Below are 16,301 nucleotides of genomic sequence, written 5' to 3'. Positions count from 1 at the left end.
CTTTTCATCAAAGAAATAAATTATATTTTACTGTATTAAAATAGTAAAACCATTATTTTAAATAGTAATAATATTTCACAATTATTTTTGATCAAATAAATGGAAGCCTAATGAGCATAAGAGACTTCTTTCAAAAACATTTCCAAATAGTAATTTCCAAACTTTTGACCGGTACTGTATAAAATATCAATATAAAAAAATATTACATTTAAAATAATATTAATATAAAAATATATATATAAACACAATTTTTTTTAGCATTCAACAAGTATTCCCTGTTGACTCACGTGCATAGCGGTGAGAATGGAGAGCTGGAGCAAGGCAGCAGAAAAGCCCTGGCGGAGAGCAAGCACAAAGGCCGTGTGCTGGCCAAACAGTTCCTCCATCGCATTCTTCAGCCGGAGGAACATTCCCCTGTAACGCTCTACGAAGTCAGAGAGGCTGCATGTCGAATCTAGGAAACACTTCACCTGGAGAGAGCCAAACAAAAGTCCGCCAGAATTATAGGAATTGATAGGCATGATCTGCATTTGTACAGTTCATTTTAGGTTTAGATACGCAGATGGTCATCAACATATTTTTATTCAAGTAACCTGAAACATGTACATGTGTAATTTGTGCCGTAGGCCTCAGCAGTAAATTCCACACATTTTTGTAGGATTAGTCACTTGCTTATTCAGGTATTCTGACTACTTTATTCTTTAAAGGGATACTTCAGGATTTAGCATTAAGCTTTGTGTCAGTAGAAAACCAATAGTATTTTCAAATTACCGGGCTTCCCCTCCTCATATCCCCCTGATATGAGAGAAAAAAATAATTTTTAGTCTGGAAAAAAAATCCTCCGATGACGCAAAAATCGTCATTTTGCGTCATCGGAGGATTTTTGTGCCAGAGGCTAAAGACTACAGCCAGTGTACCGCATGTTTTCACCACGCCCAGTCGCCCATATGGGGCGGGATCTCACTCACATATGTAAAGAGAGTGTCAGCCATCTTTCTGTAGAAGCTAAGCTAACAGGCTCTTGCCTCTTGCTCTGTGTAGAAAGGGGATTTCGAAAGTTTGTATAGTAGGCTAATCACGATGGCGGAAGGTAGTTTTGAAGAAGGGGATTTCGAAGATCTGTTGTGAGAATCTGATGCTCGCGGCTACCTGTACGAGCCGCAATACAGCGATGAACAGTTGTGGGGGATGGAGGAACAAGAGGCGGCCGGAGCGAGACCTGAGCCCGGCCAGACTGGCGGTGTCAGTGCTCTCCCTGTGCGCCTATGGAAACAGATATAGAGTCCTATTGCTGTCGCGAATCTCAGCGATGCCATTTTCCTCTGGACGAGTTCGCTGAATCCGCAGAGCTTTGAGTGTAAAAGTGTTAATATTAATTATTTTTTTAATTAAAAGTTATAACTCGCATTGGTTGTGGTTCTTTTTATAAACCTTTAGTTCTACTAGAGTATGGATTAGCCTAGATAATGTATTAGCTTAGAGAAATAGTGATTTCAATTGGAGGAAAACAGTTCATATGCAGAGCTACTAAGCTACTCCGTTGACATGGTCCTGCCTTGCATCATATTTTTAATGTGAAAGTCTAAGTTGTGTTATATACATTAGGCTAGTACATCCCGGTACAACGTAATTTAAAAACGCACCATTTCAATGGAAATTTATCAAATAACTCATGATGTATCAAAGCAAGCCTAGTTGTATCCATTTTTCGGATTCTGCCGCCTGTAACCGGTAGGCGTGGTTTGGGAGTTGCCTCGTAAGGGCAGCAAAGCAAGTGCATTCTGGGAGTTGTTGTCTTTCAGCCACATGAGTAAAAAAAATACATTTTCTGCCTTTTCTCAGTCTAGAATGCTTCAATTTAAAAAATAATTTCACATTTCTACTATTTAAATGACCAATATTAAATACACATTCATCTTTCCAGAGGTGAAGTATCCCTTTAATCTATCAAATAAAAGGGTAGTAGCTCCTATTAACACATTTTTCCATATTTTAATCCTACAATTCTCCAAAGTTCAAATAAACGTCTAACCTGTCGCTGAACGACACCCTGCCAGCACAGAGCAATGCCTGCGATGCTGCTAGTATTCTTCACTTTTGGTTTGGTAGTGGATGAAGATGAGCTTACAACATTTGTTTCCTTATTCTTTCCCTCTTTACCATCTGTAACACAATACAAGCACATAAATACTCTTGACAAGTTACTGCAAATGTCAAAAGAATGTTTACACACATAAAATGGCTACCAACCAAACATCAGCAAATGCAATCTGCCAGCAATTAGGGTTGCACAAGTAACTGAAGTGACAATCAAAATTGTAATAAGGGTGTGTGATTTAAAAAAATGCAGATAGTCAGGCTGTTAGTTTGCATGTGCTGCATATTTCTCTCAAAATGTGCTCGCTTCATATCTAACTGGGGAGGAGGAAAGTTTGTTTTGCTTTACAAACTACAAATCTAATGTTACTGGACCACATAAAAAGGAGAAGTTAACTGCATGTCATTGATTTTGAATCATGGGAACATAAAAAAAAAAAAAGTCAACTAAAAATAGAAAAAGGATTTCAGTAAAAAGTATAAATTTCATTGTAAATTTTCACTGGGTTGAATTTTGAGGTTTGAGTTTGGTTTTTGTCACAAGACTCAAGTGTGTGTACTGGCAGCAGAATGTGGGCAAAACACGACTCATTTTGGAGATAAATGGGAATTGGTCATTTGCAGTATTTGAACACACATGTGACCATGAAAGCTGCGGTTTCAATATAGTTCATGGTTTTTTCCCTTCATATCTTGATATCCAAGCAACAAATACATGAGATGTTTTTCATATTGCAGTTCAAATTGAGAATCACAATATTTGTTACAACAAATAACAATTTTGAGTGGCTTATTGGGTAACACTTTACTTGAAGGGGTGTACATAAGACTGACATGACACCTTCATAACCATGACATGACATATGTCATGAATATGAAGTAGGGTTTAGGCATGTTTATGACAACTGTCATTAAGTGTCTTTCGCTCAATAATGACATTTTGAATGCAAATATGACATTGTTTAAGATGTCTTTGTTATGACATCTTGACATAAACCATAACATCATAACCTGTCAGTGTCTTTGTCATGACAACTTGACATTAAATTAAGTTAAACTGTCATGTGGCTGGTTTTGACATTGGCTGTCATGAGGCCATTATAACTGTGTCATGAATATTTTTCGTGACCTCAACTACAGTGGTACAAATTGAATTTGTCATTAAACAGTTATAATGGCTTCATGACAGCCAATGTCAAAACCAACCACCTGACAGTTTAATGTAATGTTAACCAATAAAGCTAAGCGGTTTCCTAAGTTTGATAATTAATCTGCTATGTCATGTTTATGACAGGTTGTGTTGTCTTAGTAAATGTCAAGTTGTCATGACTAAGACACTGACAGGTTATGATGTATTAGTTTATGTCAAGGTGTCATTACAAAGACATCTCAAACAATGTCATATTTGCATTAAAAATGTCATAATTGAGTGAATGACACTTAATGACAGTTGTCACAAACAAGCATAAAACTTCTTTCATATTCATAACATGTGTCATGTCATGATTATGAAGGTGTCATGTTAGTCTTATGCACACCCCTTCAAGCAAAGTGTTACCGATTATGGTTAGCAAATTGTGCAGCCCTACCAGCAATTTCAATAAGAAGCCAGAGGCATTAAAAAACAAAACAAATGAAAAGACAGCAGAACTAAATAGAAATAAATAAATAAATGGCATTTTGTCATGGTTAGTTTGAAGTTGAGCTGAGCAGATGGATGGGGTGCTGCAAAATACATAAAATGAAGTCAAAGAAATAAATAAATAACATTAGCTCCTACACTATTACTTACTCTTTAAATCTCTGCTTCTGTTGATACCTTCTGAAAACAAGAAAAATACCATGAAATAGAGAAGCTTTCATTTAACACAATCTACAGATGGTGGTCTAAATTCTGGATTACCAGAAATGACTTACAAAACAAGACCACCAAATATACAAAAAAGTCTCATACACAGAAAAGTAAGCCACAGTAGTGGCACTCCAGTCTCTAGAAGGAACTATTGTAGTTTTGAAGCCACTCACTTGATTTGATGGGAGGTTTGAGCTCTTCTGTATCAACTGTGCTGGTGTCCACATGAACAAGCAAATGAGTGAGACGCCGCACACGAGAGTTGAAGATGGAGGCTGAGCTCTTACACCTCTTGGAGGATCCAGCGTTCTCTAAATACTCATTCATCAACCAAGACAGAGGGCTGAGAGTAGAAGTCTCTGTTATAAAGAAGAATATAAGAAATTTAAAAGGGGTCCCATTATACTTTTTTACATTATCAACTTTCTTTAGAGTGTAAGGGTACTGTTTGAGCATGGAAAAAGGTCTGGAAAGTTACAAAAGTACAAAGTCACTCCAGCGGGAGTTATTCTCTAGATGAGTGTCACAGTTCCTGAACTCCCTGAAACGCCTCCATTGTAGCCTTGAGTTTGCTTCTGGGAACAAACACGTCACAATATTCCTCATTCGAATAATTCCCACCCAAGGCATACGCCAAAAAAAGCGATGAGGCCCGGTTGAGTTGCGTTAGTAGTGTGTTGAAACTCGAGGTTATGATAAGGAGAGAGACATGGTTCGTACAGATACTTTAAAATGAAATTCCAGGATTTTTCAAGCACTACTTTTTTGGTTTTCTGACTTCATGACTGTGGTTATTTTAACCATTGAAAGGATACTATGACAAAGATATCGCTCTCCTTATTCAAACTGATTTCTTTCTTTAATGTTTTCCTTAATGTTTCTTTATATGATTCATTTTTCTTCTGAATAATAAAAGCTGTATCAAATACTTGGATATTTATAGGAGCAATGTCATGCTCATATCCATGCTAAATGGCTATATCTATATCAGACGGGCTGCAACGTTAATTTTGCGTGAATATATTGTTTTATCAATAAAATGAAATGCTAATTTCACATATTTGTCTTTCAATAAATCAAGCACTTTTCAAGTACCTTTTCATTTATATGGCTGTTTTCAAGGGTTTTCCAGGACTTAATTTTCAAAAACTCAAATTCAAATACTTCAAGCACTTTAAGCACCTTGTATGAACCCTGAAGAGACATTTCCGAAACATTCTCAAAGTGGTTAACCAATGACACACTAACAGCCGACCGATCATAGCATATAGCGCTTTTCGGAAAAAGGGCTTCTTAGAGACAACAATGCTGCAACCATGTAAAATATGGCAAAAAATAATGTCTTTTTTTAACATTCAAGCCTATTCTAGTAGATGAATCTAGTAGATGAACCTCATAAGCTACTTTCATAGCCTATGAAAACCTATTCTAGTAGACCCTAAAAATAAAATCAAGACTTTGTAAAATGCCATAAGAGATCCCCTTTAATCCAAATCATACTTGAAAATAACATGGACCAGCCACAGTTTATATTACACAAATCTGGAGATACCAGATTGATCCTTTTTTCAGCGTCAATATATTATTGTGGTATGATATATTTCACATTAACCCTTCCCTGAACACTACGGAAGAACAAAACAAAACAGTGGTTTGTCGCTTTTTATATATATTCATTAGACGGCCTCTTCCTTGTCTAAGTGGGCAGCACTTGGCCAGAAGACAATTGGAGCAGACATTGGTCAGGTAACTGCCGTTTACCTGAGATGGTGATGCTCTGCACGATGGGGGTTATGAGAGCTTCCCAGCAGGTTCGGCCTAAAGCCTCTGCGGCCTCAGCGTCAGGGAGGAAACGGTCAGCAAACATCTGCTCATGTTTCAGGGCACTGTTCAACCTGAAGCCCAGAGAGAGATGCACATAAAAATCTGAGGTTTTCATATAATGCAGCAGTAAGAAAATCTTCCATCCTCTTAATTCTGCTCTATAAATGAAACAACTATGGCAGCAGGTCTCACTTGTTAAAGAGCTGCAGCAGCTGGTTCTTGTCCTCCAGGATCTCCTGGCACCAGGTGTGAGCTTTTGTAGTATAGAAGAGATAAGTGCGGCAGCACAGCTGCTCCTTAAACACCGGCCAGAAAGTGGGCTTTGGTCCCAGAACCTCAAACCCATGCACTCGTGTATCAATGCCACCCTGTTGACAGGAAGGAAAACAATTTGTAAGAGAGGTGGAATAAAGAGTATCTCAGGCTTTATGTTTAATTTCAGGCAAGTTCTGTCACATTTCATTCAATATGTCTGACCTGTTGACATCTTTTGACTCTGATCTGAATGATGGGCCAGAAACGAGTCATATTCTCCAGCAAAACCACATGGCTGGCGGAGGGTGCCACATTTACCTGTTTAACACACACAACAAAAGTATCATCTTAACGTGCAGTGTGCAATCATCAGATGTAAGATGAATGAGAAGGGCTTTCTTACAGTGTTGAGTTCAGTATTGATGTTTGTGGGATCATCTCCTCCTAGAACTACAATACGAGCTGGCATGTAACTCGAGTCCTCACTGGCTACAAGCACAGTCAATTGCCTGTGAATGAAGAAAATGATAAAGGTTTTTTTTTATGTTGTTTCCATTTAGGGGCAATTTTTGCCCCCTTAAACTGATTTACAGGTGCAATTTATTTTAACCTCTGTAAGGGCAAAATCGTCTCTCACCATATTAAACGTGTCACTTTCAATTTAATCAAATTCAATTAGCATAAGACACTACGGAGTTGTTATAAATAATGTTGTGAGATAAAGGTTTTAAATATAATATTTTGAATTAAAAAAAAAAGTCACTGAATCATTCATTCAACCAATACATTAAAAACGGCTGATTTACTCGGGAATGAAGCAAGTGGCTGTCTTTATGAAGGGGTCACTGAATCATTTACTCAAACAGATTCATTAAAAAATGTGGATTCATTAAGGAATGAAACATCATCTGCTGTGCCTTTTTTCAGTAACTATTTTTGTAGCTGAAATTGGGCAAAAACAGACAATATTGACAACACTGGTGTCACAAAATCAACTTCTTGTTTATTGAACTGTTGTATAAAATCAATATTACATTTTGCTTGATATTTAGTAGGGGTGTAACGATATTCGAACCGAACAACCGCGATACAGAACTCACGATTCGAATCGTGATACTCTCATTGCGTACCGAACACGCCCCGCCACTTGCTACCCCGGCCCCGCCCAGCCCGGCTCAATGGACCTCATGTCTTATGTGTACAGTACACAACGAATTAAGTTTTGTAGCCTAACCACCATTAACACCAAATAACAAGCTCCATGTTTTGTTACTTTCGATAATAAGCAAGGTGTAATCTTTCAAATTCTGTCTATTTGATCACGAAATTCAAACAATAAATGGCGTTTTGGCGCTCTTTGATGTGGCGTGACAGATCGCTGTAGGCCTACTAGGCTCCTCATTTCAAGCGGCAGCGCGGCGCGCGAGTAAACGCGATCATCTCTTCCTGAGTTACAGAATGGACACCTGAAGGTATGTTGAAAGATACAGTATACTTACTGAAAGGCATCATAACTCGTGTAATCGCTCAATCAGTGTTTCAGCAGCGGAAAGACGTCAATAAAACAGCATAGCTTGTCACTAGCATTATATTTACCTCAACAGGCAAGTGATTCAGTGTCCACAACTTTGGTTCCTATAAATTAACTCTTGCACTAAATAAATGCACTATGTTAGCCTATATATTATATTTTACTTAACCTGTTAATGATATCTTGATTATTTAATGTACGTTTAAAATATCTTGACAACTGTGTGACAACTGTGTAAATTATAATTTTTCAATAAAAAATTAAAGTAAAAACACAAGTTAATGCAAAAACTGCCTTATGTTCAGTTTACATGTTTTCATACAATGTGTTGTGTGTTGATTATTATATCTGAATTTAGGTTAATGTTATAGTAATGTGCGGCTCCCTATATAGTTTACAGCATTAGCAGATTTTTTTTAATCCTTGTGAAACGTTTAATTGTAATTGAATTAATTTAAAGACAAAGACAATTTTTTCATTAAACTACTGTTTAAAAAAAGAAGAAAAAAAAAAGAAGCTATTTTAGCTTTCTAAACCGAACCGAGACGTCAAAACCGTGGGAAAACCGAACCGTCAGTTTTGTGTATCGTTACACCCCTAATATTTAGGAAAAACAGCACTCTTGCTTGTGTGATTATTGCTTAGCTATATCATATGCTATTAATATATAACATTATAATATATAAATTAATTCATTAAATCACATAGGAACATTTTGTTGCCACTTTATCTTGAATTTGGGGCATTTTATTAATTTTGGTGGCATTTTTGCATCAAAACAACACTGAAATGAAGAGAAGCTAAGCCAGCATACCTGATGACCACCCCTTTATGCATGTAAATGTTGATAAAGTGGGAGCCAGTACAGCCGTTAGATTCCCAGTAGGTTTTGGGGTTTTTATCTGTCAGCTTGTTAGCCCGATGGTGATTAGAGGAGACCTCCACCTTCTCCCAGCATTTGTCCTCTTTCAGTTCCACACTAGAGCCTGAAAAAAACATCACACCAATTCAACTGAATCCTAGGGAACTGTGATAGTTATACCGAAACTGGAACTGATAACATAGCATGGTTATTCTTAAGCAACGGTTTTAAAGGACTATTTTTTAAAATCAATATAATCAGGCAAAGAAGAAAATCATCGTTTCCAAAATATCAACATTTTTTTAGTTTTAACCTCTTAACCCTGCATGGGCCCGCCGGCGGGCCCATTTGCCATTGCATGTTTAAAACAATAATATCTTAGTAAAAACCTAAAGTAATATTGCCAAACTATATATCATTTGAAAGCTTAAAATCTCTAGTTTTCATATTTGGTGGCTGTTATCTAAAATATATTACAGAGGAGCAGAAATTTATCAATTTGCAACAAGAATATTTCATATTCATTACGAGTATTTAGGCCTTTATTTTGAAATAACAATAAACATGAAAAATCATGAAAGATTGGTAGAAACCTCAGTTTGTTTTCATGCCATGAGTTCAAAAGATAACACCAATTCCATTTTATGAGAAAAAAAGGTCTGAAAATGTTTTAAATATAAAGAAAAATGTATGGATTCTCGATTTGTAATGCGGCTGCGAGCTATAACGCTATAACGTAGTCTTTATGCATTTATTAGAGGTTTAATTCAAATCAAATACTGCCAAACCACCCCTACTACTTCTGAATAGGATGTCTACTTCATAAATTGTATGAAAATTATGGAAATACATGATTCAGATCACTCAAAACATATGAAAATGGAGGCGCCCTTATATGGGCAGTAATGGAGTCTGGTGTTCACCTAGTGAAAAAGTTGGGTACTGCGCCCGAATAAAATCTTACTGAAAGCTCATTTTTTGAGATATCAACCTAAAATTTGGAATACAACTTGTTCAGATATTTGACTTTATTTTTCTTGCAGTTTTAGAGTAAAATATATTTTGTAATATATATATTTTATATAAAATATTAATCATTATATTTTTACATCACACAATTTCATAAACTCAAACTTATATAACTTTTTTTCTGTTTCATTTTTTACAATTTCTGGACTTCTACAATAATCTGGAAAATGTCTTCTTTAAAACAAGACCAGCCATAGGTCTATATTCCAAAGCATTCCTGAATTACAACCATTTAAGTTTGGATAGTGATTTTTATGTCTATGCAAAAAAAAGGGGGGTGCCAGTTAACAGGTTAACATGTCCAAAAACAGATTTTAGGCAAAACGTCAGATCTTTTCTTTTCTATACAACAATGTGGATGTGATTTCTCACACAAAGTTACATTCTGATTTCAGAAAACTTATAATTCATGATGAAACGGAAATATCAACAGATGTTTTCTCCTATATTATGACATACATAAGTGAGGTAACAGATTATATATATATATATATATATATATATATATATATATATATATAAACAAATAAAAAGTAGGTTTGGTTCTACCAATTGGTTGATAATTAGGCTTTGCGATCGATTGATGATTGAAGTCTGAAGTCCGACATGAGAGAGCAGTCTTTTTTTTTTTACCGGACAGTGGAGTTTAAAAAAACATATATAAAAAAAAAAGAATGGATGGATGCTTTTACAAAAAATCATGCTTTTACAAAATCAATGCTAACTTCTGGGTTTTATGGCACTTTTTTCTTACTATAAAAACAGTGTGTTTGTGTTTCATGGAGAAAAAAAAGGTAGGTTCAGAAAGACATGAGAGTGAGTAAATGAGTGAATAAATGATTTTCATTTTTGGTGAACTATTGCTTCGTTTAAATGATTACACTTTACATCAGTAAATGTTTTATGAACAAACCTTGGCACAAGTTCCGCAGGAACACGTCAAAGAAGGGAATATTGATGGGCTGATGGCTGCGACGATGCTCTTCAATCTGACCAAGGACCATCTAAAGATGCAGATATGGAGTATGTAATTAAAGGAACATCAGACAAATGTCTTTTATTTACACTGATAGTCTAACAAACCATTCAACATGCCATCTTTATGTTTTAGGAATTAACCATGTAATAACATGCCGTTTATGTAAACGCCTTCTAACATAAGGAACAAGTCTGTTCGAGGTCAGGTAAACCAGAAACCAGAGGAATTATATAGGGATTCCTTAGTCTAATTGGTTGACTGGTTGTTAAGGCAATTCACTAACTAGTCAATTTTGCAAATATATATTTTTGAACAGGCCTGCTTTATACCTGTATACACCCCGCCAACACACTGGTGGTCATTTTCTTGTAGAGGCTGGCGTACTTCTCACAGTCAGTGATCAGGTCTCGCAGCTCTGTGACCATGAGGAGGCTGGTGCTGTGTTTGTCCAGGGCTTTGAGAAGAGCCTCTTTGGTGCCCAGCCGACACATCACAACAGCATAGTCTTTATTCAAAGAGGCAAGTCGATACAAGAAGCGGATGAACTGCTGCACGACCTAAATGCGGAAAAAACAACAACACAATGAAATACTAGCATTATGAAATCATGATCTTATAAAGCTAAAGGAAGAAAAGTACCTCTCTGTCACTGACAAAGGCGGTCATAGATGACAGGCAAGGCTCAATACTCTCATGCCACGGCAACAGATCCTCCTGGTAGTTATCCAAGAACTTGTTCAAAATCCTGTTAAATATAAAAGAGTTACTATCACTGGCAAATAAAACAATATCACTACTACAATCAAGAACAATACAAAGACAAGTAAACAGTCAGTAATAAAATAAGAACATAAACACATTAGCCATAGCAGGAATAACAGAAATCTAATGTAAAACACTGCATTATTTTTTATCAAATATAGATTAATCCTTAAAGTTACAAATGTTATTCAGTCAAGATCAATGAGTGATTTTCTTTGTCTTTTGTTGTAGTTTGATTACTATTAAGCACACAGACGTCAGTAGGTTTATTAGGCTGCTGTCACTTTAAGATCTAAGCACTGATCCAATATACTGTTACACGTGTTTTCTTTCTCAACTGTTTACGTTCACATTAGACATAACCGCCTGTGTTTACAAGGATATTTTGAGAATTTTTGTGTATTTGTCCGTTCAAGCATAAGACGACGTGAAAGAGAACTCAATTCAGTAGTCAAGCACTAGATGATTTTTGTTTTTTGTGCGCACAGCATGCGAAATGGAAATTTGCAACCAGTTCTAAAATGGACCCGATTCTCGATACCGAAATGAGTTCTTTCGCGTCTTCTTGCATTTCAATGGTTTAAAAATCACATTAAAATGCACACACAGCAAAAGATAAGCAGAATCGAAATGCATGTCTTACATCTCGTCTACACCGGATGCAAGTGGCGTGATACGATTAAAAATAATAAACAGTGATTCTGTCTACACTGGACACGACACAAGCGATAAATCTCTGACTCTAATATGCTAATATAATGATGCCTTGTTCTATTTATGACGTACTGACATGAACGACAAATGCTTTGCAACGGGTGCTTTCTCACGTCCAGTGTAGACAGCCTTTAGCTGTTGTGACGCGACACGAGCGACAATGGTGTAGACACGGTGTTACAGAATCCATGCTTTTTGGAAATTTGGAACCAGTTCTAAAATGGAACCGATTCTCGATACCCAACCCTACTCTTAATGCAAAAATCTATTTATTTAAAAAATATTTAAAATTATTATTTTTTAATTAAAAATCTTTTGATTTTAGGGTCAAATATGACCCAGACATGTTTTTTTGTGACTGCAACCACCTCAAAGTAGCTTTAAATATCAGTTATTTATTACCTACTAATGTTTAAGACAAAGGCTCACCTAAGGATGGAGAGCTGTACCGCCCGATCCGCTCTGTGCTGGTCCAGGAGGCGGATGAGGTCCTGGAAGGTGTCTCTGCTGCGAGTTACCTCATTTCTCTCTTCCTCCAGTTGGGAGGCGTCGTCGCAGAGCAGCTGCTCCAGGGTCAGTATTACCTCTTTGGTGGCTGGCATTTCCTTCAGACTCACCACCAACATCTTCAGCTCTGTGTCTTTAAAGTCATGCTCTTCTTGAGACTCTACAGAGACAAACAATGCTGGATGTTATTTTAAACGAGATACACACATTTGTATCCCAAGTCAAGAGTGAATATTTCTTTTTATTAACATACTGCTAATTACAGGGCCTGTTGAGGATGATACCTTTTTTCTCCAGTTTGTGGACCATGGAGATGTGGTTTAGGGCGATGATGGCCAGCATGCTGTGATGATTCTGAGCAGAAAGGCACTTCTTCAGCGTGGCACTGACATTGCAGGCGACCAGTTGCTCCGCCAGACTCTTGTGGCTGGAAATCAGCATGATGATGACCAGCAGCCCGTTCCGCACAGACAAACCACAACTGCTTAAATCACAGTAGAAAAAGGAATGTGAATTATTTGTCAATTATGCTACATCTAAAACAGAATTTCAAACCTCTTACCCTGTTGTGCCGAGCATTAGGTCAATGGCAGAAGGGATGGCACACAGGGGTCCTTTGGAGCCTTCTGGTGTAGCGGAGCCTATGCTTGAAAAAATCTCCAGCATCATCTGAGTGCCAGACTCAGAAAGGGGTAGACATGCACCCACACTGCGGGGGTCATGTTTACTGGCACCTGTGATGACCTTCAGAGTCTGGGAGAGAAAAATGTATATTCGTCATCACTCCAAAGTTTCTACACTTCTATATCCATAAAGGTGTATTTGCAGTGTACTGTATGTGCCTCAAAAAGATTCTGCTAAATAGATAAGAGGATCGTAAGGAAAGTAATCATTCTGGCTCTGATTCCACTCAACGATTCTGGTTCCTTAAGAAATCCGTTATTAATATTATTAATAGTCATACGTCAGGTCAGAGGTCACCCTTCCGCTGGGACTCAACTCTCATGAATGCGTGTACACCCATCGCCGGAAGCCAGAGATTATGGTTTATAAAAGTTATAAATATGGATATTTATTTTTATGATGATGGATGTGCTTTTTGGAACTTCAAAAACTCGGGTGCTTTTCAATGCCATTACAAAGCTGGGAAGAGCCAGGATATTATTTACTATAACTCAGATTGTGTTCGGCTGAAAGAAGTCACACCTAGGATGGATTAATTTTTCATTTTTGGGTGAACTATTCCTTTAAAGCAAAACTAAAATTACAGCTCACATTTTGTAACAAATTCAAATGTGTGCACGACATTAAATTAGTGCTGCCGCGATTAGTCGACTTAGTCGACGTAATCGACCATGCAAATTAGTCGACGCCAATTTTTTTAGTCGACGTGTCGTTTTACTATTGACCGCATATTTATTTTTGGTCTCCCGTCTCAAACGGCTCACTGTAATTCACCTCCACACACCAGTCTGTGCGCTGTGCGCGCCCTGCTGGTTAATCTGCTATCCTCTTCCTTCCCCCTCCCCCGCCTTCACTGCTTTGATATGAAAAGTTGCGGAGGCAGGTGACGGTGCTTTCACACTGGGCTCGTTTGCTGTGGTCCGAGCCCGCGCGCGATTGTTCCCGGCGCCCCCGCAGCGTTGGTCTGGTTTCACACTCAACTTAATTCTACCGAACCCTGGTGTGTTTGCGTGCATCTTACGCAATCGCAAACGTACACGGCGCATGATAGAAAACAGAACGCGGGTCAATATATATATATATATATATATATATATATATATATATATATATATATATATATATATATATATATATATATATATATATATATATATATATATATATATATATATATACAGTGGCGGCTCCAGACAATTTTGATTGGGGGGGCAATGGGGGGTCCTGGTCATTTCAAGGGGGGTCTCATGAAAACCAACAAAAAATACAGTGGACACGGCTAATAACTGCATATTGCTGCTAACAAATGGTAAATGGACTGCATTTATATAGCGCTTTCACAGACCCAATGGCCACCAAAGCGCTTTACATATTGCCTCACATTCACCCATTCACACACCGACAGTTTTTTGTTTTTAATTAATTAATCAATTGCAGTTTGCAAACAATATGCTCGAACTTTAATTGCCATAGCCACACCCATGACAGAAAACATATTTACAAAATAGTATCCTCCTCATCCTCCAATTCCTCGGTGTCCTCTGTTTCCAGTCTTTACTAAGAAATCCTATGAAAAATTATTTACAAAATCTTCTGCAGGACAGTTCAATTCTTTACAATAATATAATATATTATAAAAGAAAGTTAAGCTGTTACACTGAGATGGTTTAGGAAAACCATAAAGTGTTTTTGTACAGTCAATTAATTGTACAGGCAGCATTAAACCATCAAAGTTAAATGATTGTTTATAGCTTATGAATTTCCTAGCCTATATTTTCTTTAGCAGGGGGTTTCAAACTTTTTAATGGCAATGAGCCCTAAACAATACCCTTGTGAGATTCTTTATTTAGGCTTATAATATAATAAAATATATGCCCAATATAATATAATATAAAAAAATGAATTGAAGTATTTGAAGTGATAGTTTAAATGCTTCAATTTGTTTTCATATTATATTATTATAATATGAAAACAAACTGAAGCATTTACTGTAAATAGCTAGATCTAATAGCTAAATATTTTCAAGAAAAGTCAATATGTGAACTCTTTTATAGTAGCCTAATCTAACCATGCCTGAAACTATTTAAATCTATGTAAACTAATGATGTATTTTGAGTTTGCACGCGGGTGGGTGTGTAATTGTTACCGTTCTGTGTCCATCATCTGTTATTTCCACCACTTTAATCAAACCACTCTTCTTTAAAACATGATATTGTGATTTTATTTCACATGTCTTTGCGTTTCTCGTCGCCTCTCGTATTGAGATAGGCTATTTGGTCCGCACACACAACTCACTGCCAATCACACGCGCTCACATCATTCTCTTTCTTTGAAACCTGTAAACTGCACTCACCAGTTTGAGCACTGCAATTATTTCTCACATACAATCAAATGGATTTCCCCACACATTTCGCGTCAGTCCTCTGCGTGGCATATTATTCTTTTCTGCGCGGCCGCGGCATCAGAAGTGCACGACCACGCACGCGCGCAGCTTAGAGGGAACGTGATTCTTATGTTTATATATTTTGTATGTCGAATAAATTATTAATTATTATTGTTCTGCGTAGTTTGAAGATAAACATTTTTAAATATTTATCCCGGATATATATTTTTTTTAATCAGGAAGAGGGTGGGGGGTCAAATGGGGGGTCAAAGCATTTTTTGGGAGGGTCTTGAGACCCCCCAAGACCCCCCCTGGCGCCGCCTCTGTATATATATATATATATATATATATATATATATATAATTAATTCTGTGCTATTATGCGCAGCTGAGTGAACAACACAGGTGCGTGTGTCGCATAAGCCGTCTGCTGCTTGCAAATTGACTCTTTTGAGGAGACACTTTTCCAAATGTGTTGCCCTGATTCCACGGGCTAAGCGCGAATACACTGCAGGCTCACTCTCGCTCGTATCCAAGGTAAATCAGCAACACTATCATCCCTTACAAGTGTTTTATTTAACTAAATACATAATCAGCTAAAACGCGCACCCGAGTCCGTGTTGCTTTCACATTCACATTCACGCGAACCGCGGCACGGGCCCGGCATGCACGCAAGTGTAAACGAGAGCTGCATATCTGCGTGCCTGCCTGCTTCAGCGCGATTTATTATAAGGCAGAGCTAAGCGTAGTAGGCTAGTCCAGACTCTTTCAATTCAATTCCAATTTATTTGTATAGCGCTTTTCACAATACATATTGTTTCAA

The 16,301-nt window shown here is 37.2% G+C and overlaps 1 protein-coding gene across 4 annotated transcripts in view; it reads right to left on the bottom strand.

Annotated features, from left to right (window-relative positions):
- LOC130084438 (cullin-9) overlaps nt 1-16,301 on the bottom strand; it is a 70,427-nt gene that overhangs the window by 30,687 nt on the left and 23,439 nt on the right. For 2 of the 4 annotated variants that reach the window (XM_056249878.1, XM_056249907.1), the window contains 15 exons: nt 12,975-13,165; nt 12,697-12,896; nt 12,335-12,572; nt 11,069-11,174; nt 10,759-10,986; nt 10,364-10,454; nt 8,374-8,545; nt 6,432-6,537; nt 6,251-6,346; nt 5,966-6,141; nt 5,711-5,844; nt 4,123-4,308; nt 3,890-3,919; nt 2,033-2,163; nt 288-470 (listed from right to left, as the gene is read on the bottom strand). In XM_056249878.1, the coding sequence (XP_056105853.1) occupies nt 288-470; nt 2,033-2,163; nt 3,890-3,919; nt 4,123-4,308; nt 5,711-5,844; nt 5,966-6,141; nt 6,251-6,346; nt 6,432-6,537; nt 8,374-8,545; nt 10,364-10,454; nt 10,759-10,986; nt 11,069-11,174; nt 12,335-12,572; nt 12,697-12,896; nt 12,975-13,165 (2,268 nt within the window). The remainder of the gene's footprint in view (nt 1-287; nt 471-2,032; nt 2,164-3,889; nt 3,920-4,122; nt 4,309-5,710; nt 5,845-5,965; nt 6,142-6,250; nt 6,347-6,431; nt 6,538-8,373; nt 8,546-10,363; nt 10,455-10,758; nt 10,987-11,068; nt 11,175-12,334; nt 12,573-12,696; nt 12,897-12,974; nt 13,166-16,301) is intronic. The other 2 variants (XM_056249897.1, XM_056249886.1) reach the window with 2 other exon arrangements.

Source organism: Rhinichthys klamathensis, unplaced genomic scaffold, assembly GCF_029890125.1.
Source record: "Rhinichthys klamathensis goyatoka isolate OS25496 unplaced genomic scaffold, OSU_Roscu_1.1 h1tg000003l_1, whole genome shotgun sequence".
Taxonomy (NCBI): Eukaryota; Metazoa; Chordata; class Actinopteri; order Cypriniformes; family Leuciscidae; genus Rhinichthys; species Rhinichthys klamathensis.
This window is presented reverse-complemented; position numbering and strand designations above follow the sequence as displayed.